Genomic DNA, 5,849 nt, shown 5'->3' with positions numbered 1-5,849 from the left:
TAAAATAATATTATTTGTTTCTTTTAGAAAATTATAAATATTCCCTTAATTTTTTCTTAATTATATGGTTTCAATGCCAACTTGATGTGGTCAATATCAAAATATAAGGGTTCATATTGACTGTTTTTCATACATTTATTTCATTATTTAATATAATACTTTGAATATGATAAATATTACTTTGAATATTATAAATATTTTCCATTCTTGTTTTGTTTTTGTAGTCAATCCACTGGCTAAGACTTCAAACTATGAACCTATACCATATACTTGGCTAAATTCATTCATCATTCCATCAAATCCTCCACGGAGTTATTATTATTATTTTCAAAAAAGAAGTCTCAAATTAAAGTTGAAAGTTAAGGTTACTTAGATTTTAATAAAATATTAAAAATGTATATTTAAATTTTTGAAAATAAAATATATAAATTAAAATAAAACCCTCATTCCAACAGTAGCAATTGAAATCAATTTTAAGCAAAACCAAATTGTAGCTATAAGTGCGATGGTGACTTGGGTTAAGATTCTTAAACATTTCTACTTGACCTGAAAACTCCAATCTTTTACTCTAAATATTTATTAATACTTACTAAACTAATAGCAGAGTAGTTAATCATGTCAAAATCACTTTAAACATATATTTTCTATGATTTTTTAATATAAAAAATATATTTTTTAAAAACAATTTGGAAAATATATTCTAAAAAAATTATCCAATCAAATAACTTATTTCGATTATTTATTATAATTTAAAAAATAAAAGTTATTAATAAATTTATATAGTAGTATTAATAAAAGAGCTTAATTAAAAAATTATTTTTAATATTTCAATTATTCTAATATTTATTAGTGGGTATTTACTATTTATATTGAAGTCGAAATTAGGAATAAGTCATATTCAGTTTAAACTAAAAAAATGGATGAATTGAATTAATTTAAAAATTTAGTTCGATTTTTTATTCATTTTGATTAGATCAATTTTTAATTTTAAAAATTTTAATCATTTCAGTTTGGTTCAATTTTAATAAAAAAAAAAAAATCAAACCGAACTGATTAGTTAGTGATAATAATATATTATTTTCAATAATATAAAGAAATTAGATCATATTAAATTTAAAATATTTTAATTAAATTTTAAAATATTAAAAATAGAATGAAAAAATAAAAAATTTATTAAAAATTAAAACCGATCAAATTAAATTGAATCGAATTGAATCAGATCGATTCGATTTAATTTAATTTTTTATCAAAATCAATTCGATTTGATTTTATAAATAATAAAATTTTAATTTTTAATTTATTTAATTTAATTAAATTTTAAATAAACCGATGAAATACTCCCTTCTAACCCATACGTAAGTTAGCCCATGTTTACAGAGAAAAACACATGCATAACTTCAAATCTCCAGAAAGCAAAAACGTGTATCCTGTTGTTTACAAAAGTGCCAAAAATCCTTTCTTAAAATATCATATTTATTTATTTATTTATTTTTCATATTTCAAATCTGTTTGCCTATTTTTACCTATCACCAAGAAGTTTCGAATTTATTTATTTTAAAAAAGTAGACCGCGTTTGGCTCCAAGTCCACCCTATAAAGCTCTCATCCGTCTCTTCTTCTCTCACCAAAGCACTTCGTCTTCTAGCTTCTCTCTAATTTCTTTCTGATTTCTTCTCTTGAGTTCTCTTCGTATACAAAATCATGAAGGTTACAGCAGAGAAGAGATATGGTCTTCTGCTAGCAGCAAGAGACTCTGATTATGTGAAGAAAGTGTATGGAGGATACTTCAATGTGTTCGTTGCGGCTTTTGGTGAAGAAGGAGAGAGATGGGATTTGTTTAGAGTTGTTGAAGGAGAGTTTCCGGACATGAATGAACTTCATAAATATGATGGATTTGTAGTCAGTGGTAGCCCTTATGATGCCTATGGAAATGATTTTTGGATACTTAAGCTTTGTTTCCTCTTGCAAACTCTTGATGCTATGGAAATTAAAGTTCTTGGGATTTGCTTTGGCCATCAGGTACCTCTCTTTTATTTTTCTTTCAAATTTCACTTCTAATCTTGCTTTGAAAAAATGGTTCAAGCTTGATTCACTCCCAAGAACCAGATACAGGGATGAATGTGTGAATTTAACATAGAAAAAAAAATTATTATTTAATCCCTATAGTATATAGAAACTTACTAATTAGTCACTCAATTTTGAAAAATATTTATTTCAACACTTTTTTCATCAATTGAAGTTGAAACCTGAAAATTCAGAAGAAAATTTCAATATTGTTGTAATGGTATTGTGGATGCAGGTTCTGTGCAGAGCACTAGGAGGAAAGGTAGGGAAAGCATACACAGGGTGGGATATAGGGGTGAGGAAAGTGAAAATAGTGAAGGATTTGTCACCAAGCAGTTACTTTAGCAAAATAAGTGAAATCCCAGCTTCACTATCAATAATTGAATGCCATCAAGATGAAGTGTGGGAAGTTCCAGTAGGAGCTGAAGTAATTGCTTTCTCAGATAAAACAGGAGTGGAAATGTTCACCATTGGAGACCATGTATTGGGAATTCAAGGCCATCCTGAGTACACCAAAGACATTCTCTATAACCTCATTGATCGCCTTCTCAACAACAACTGCATACAGGTAATTCAAACACCTTTTTATAATAAATAAAATAAAATAAAATAGAACCCAGCAATTTCATATTTTCAGGATATGTAACTCATAGTTGATAAATTTTCAGGTTGAGTTTGCTGAAAATGCAAAGTTTGGATTGGAAAAAGCTGAACCAGACAGGAAGTGCTGGGAAAGGATTTGCAGGAATTTTCTCAAGAGTAGATAGGGTGGATATATATAGGCGCCATCTCCAAATCCTGAATTCCCCCATTTTTCTTTTCTTTATAGGAAAACCCAAAGTAAGGTGTTTTTATATAATTCAATTAATCCGGATTTGTACTAAACTATTCAAAAAAAAAAAAAAAAAAAAAAAAGAAACATGTACTATCACATTTTACCTCTCGGAAATAGATGATTAGCTCCTTAACAATGTATCTAAGGTTTTCCTTTTTAATATACTTAATGTAATTAATTTTTTTATGTGTATATTTATTATGATTATTCTTAATTTAATTATATATATGTAGAATTTTTATATATTTTTTTATTATAAAAAGATATTTTTAATATTTTTTTATTATCGAAAAATTTAATATAAGAATACAAATAAAATAAAAATAAAAATTAATATTTATAAATTATAACATTAATTTAAAGACTGTCAGCATAAAAATATAGGATATGAAACGATAAATATAATAAGAAATTTTAATAATAAAAAAATAAACAAGAAGAGTGTCTTTAATTTGATATATTGAAAACAATGAAGAAATAATTTACTTGCATATTGTGTATATTCATTGTATTTATAATTTAATTATTTATATATTAAAATGTATTGTGTATATTGTGTATATTCATTGTATTTATAATTTAATTATTTATAAAGTATACATATGTGAACAAAATAATAAAAGAAGAAAAAAAATTGAAATAGGTTACTATTACAATAATTTTAAAATAATAATAATAATTCTTATAATATTTTTTAGCGAATTAACATGAAAGGAAGTTGTATTTGTTACATTTAGCCGATTAACATCTGGTGGTCGGTCTGGCGGATATCCACCTCGTAATCTTAGTATAAAATGTTTTAATTGACAGACTAACACATGACAATTAGCCTGGCGATTATTCATCTCGTGGCTCGCTTGGCGATTACCCGTACTGTGACATTTTTCTTATCTCCACGCTTTATCCATTTATCGTTTTTGATTTAAATATCAAAAAAGATTGAAAAATACATTATAGTTTTATTGATAACATTTTTCTAAAATACAAATATTATTTCAAGAATAATTAAAAGGCTCAATCATCTAATTTGACCAATTTATAAGCACTGGGACAAAATAACTGTGGAGGCCCTTCATGATCCTTTCATCTCCTTTCTAGTTACCTCATATTATTTAAGGACTAAATCTTCTCCCCCAAAGCCTCAAGGTCTTTCTTAGAATTTAATTATTTATGACGTTGTATCTGTTGCTACTTGGTCCTCCTACAATAAGGTGAATTACCTCTACGGGTTCATTTTCATTAGGATTGACTGGTTCTCTTACCTCGAGTGCTAAACTTTTTTCTTCTCTATCTTTTACAACAAACCTCCTAAGGGTTCCATCAATAATGGGTCTTTCAATTTGTCTTTTAGTTGACTGCATTCTTCTGTAGTGTGCCCATCATCATCATGAAATCGATAATATTTTGTTCTGTCCCTAATGCCCGCTTTGTCTGGGTTAAGCTAGGGGGCCATTTAATCTTTTTGTCATTTTTTCTAATCCACATAAGTATATATGTTCGTGAGTCATTTAATAAAGTATAGTTTATAAACTTACCTCAGTCATTCCTACTGCGTGATACTGGATAACTCCTTTTACTTTCATAGATTTGCTTATCTGACTCCTGAGTCTTATTTTTAATTCGTCCTCTTATCTTCCCTCAGCGTCTGGCCTTTATCATCCAACCTTATATCTGAGCCTTTTCCATCCGTTGTTGATAGGTGGCGGCTAGGTTCTTAATCAAAGAATCCATGAATTTGATGTTGCGAGTTCCCTTTTTCAACGCCTCGCACGTTATTTCATTATTTAACTCTTTCACTTATTTCGCTTTAACATTTACATTGAAACGTGAGATGAAACTCCTTAAAGACTCACCCTCTTCTTGGTAGATCTTCCACAAGTCAGAGGAGAGTTTTTTAGGAGGTATGAAAGTAATAAATCTAGATTTAAAAATCATAGCAAACTGAATAAAATTTTGAATAGAACCTACGCTTGGATGTTGATATCATTTCTAAGGCAGACCTGTGAGTGTGGACGGGAACACTCGGCATAGCACAAAATTATTGGCATCTTGAAGCTGCATCGTCCACTACAAGATTTTGCAAAATCACCAACGGAAATTTCCGTTGGTGAGCATTGAAGATCCGTTAGTGGAATTTTTCACTAACGGATCTGTGACGGATTTATTCCGTCAGGAAAATCCTCATTGGTAAATTTTTCACTAACGGAAATTTGTATCCGTTAGTGACAGTGATGGATCACCAACGGAATTTTCCGTTGGTGACAGTGACGGATCACCAACGGAAGATTCCGTTGGTGACAGTGACGGATCACCAATGGAATTTTTCGTTGGTGACAGTGACGGATCACCAACGGAAAATTCCGTTGGTGACAGTGACAGATCACCAACGGAATTTTCTGTTGGTGACAGTGATGGATCACCAACGGAAAATTCCGTTGGTGACAGTGACGGATCACCAACGGAATTTTCTGTTGGTGACACTAATGGATTTTTGGTTACTAATCCGTTAGTGAATAAAAATGACACAATTGCAAATTCTACACCCCTATACCCCTACCCCTGTAACTGTACATATACATCCATCTGTTCCCTGTACATTCATATACATCTATCTATACCCTGTACATTCATATACATCCATCTGTACCCTGTACATTCATATACATCCATCTGTACATTCATATACATCCATCGACAATAATAATACTATGAACGGACAAAACCAAATTACTCATTAAAATATATTTAAAACGTAAAGAATTTGTACTACAATTATAATTTAAAATAAAAATTATCAACAGGTCATAACAAAATATACATACTAAACTAAACTAGCTAGCTCATCATCTGTATCATCATCACTATCTGTATGATGATCACCAATGACAGGGGCATCATCACGCCGCTGCTGTGGAGACGGAGCTGGAGGTGCCGTAGGAGCAGATGTCTGA

General features: G+C 29.6%; 1 protein-coding gene across 1 annotated transcript; it reads left to right on the top strand.

The window, feature by feature from the left end:
* Positions 1-1,612: 1,612 nt before the first annotated feature.
* LOC110616952 (gamma-glutamyl peptidase 5) lies at positions 1,613-3,090 on the top strand. The gene is made up of 3 exons (XM_021759489.2): positions 1,613-2,018; positions 2,299-2,631; positions 2,732-3,090. The coding sequence occupies exons 1-3, from the start codon at positions 1,701-1,703 to the stop codon at positions 2,828-2,830; spliced, it is 750 nt and encodes a 249-aa protein (XP_021615181.1). The 5' UTR covers positions 1,613-1,700; the 3' UTR covers positions 2,831-3,090.
* Positions 3,091-5,849: the final 2,759 nt, after the last annotated feature.

Source organism: Manihot esculenta, chromosome 6, assembly GCF_001659605.2.
Source record: "Manihot esculenta cultivar AM560-2 chromosome 6, M.esculenta_v8, whole genome shotgun sequence".
Classification (NCBI taxonomy): domain Eukaryota; kingdom Viridiplantae; phylum Streptophyta; class Magnoliopsida; order Malpighiales; family Euphorbiaceae; genus Manihot; species Manihot esculenta.
Note: the sequence above shows the minus strand (reverse complement) of the source record. Positions and strands in the feature narration are given on the sequence as shown.

What these genes read in the sequence shown, in the direction of transcription:
- LOC110616952 (XM_021759489.2), top strand. Translation starts at nt 1,701, where the DNA reads ATGAAGGTTACAGCAGAGAAGAGATATGGTCTTCTGCTAGCAGCAAGA. An exon ending in GGATTTGCTTTGGCCATCAG is followed by an intron (nt 2,019 to 2,298) that starts GTACCTCTCTTT and finishes TTGTGGATGCAG; the next exon opens with GTTCTGTGCAGAGCACTAGG. An exon ending in TCAACAACAACTGCATACAG is followed by an intron (nt 2,632 to 2,731) that starts GTAATTCAAACA and finishes ATAAATTTTCAG; the next exon opens with GTTGAGTTTGCTGAAAATGC.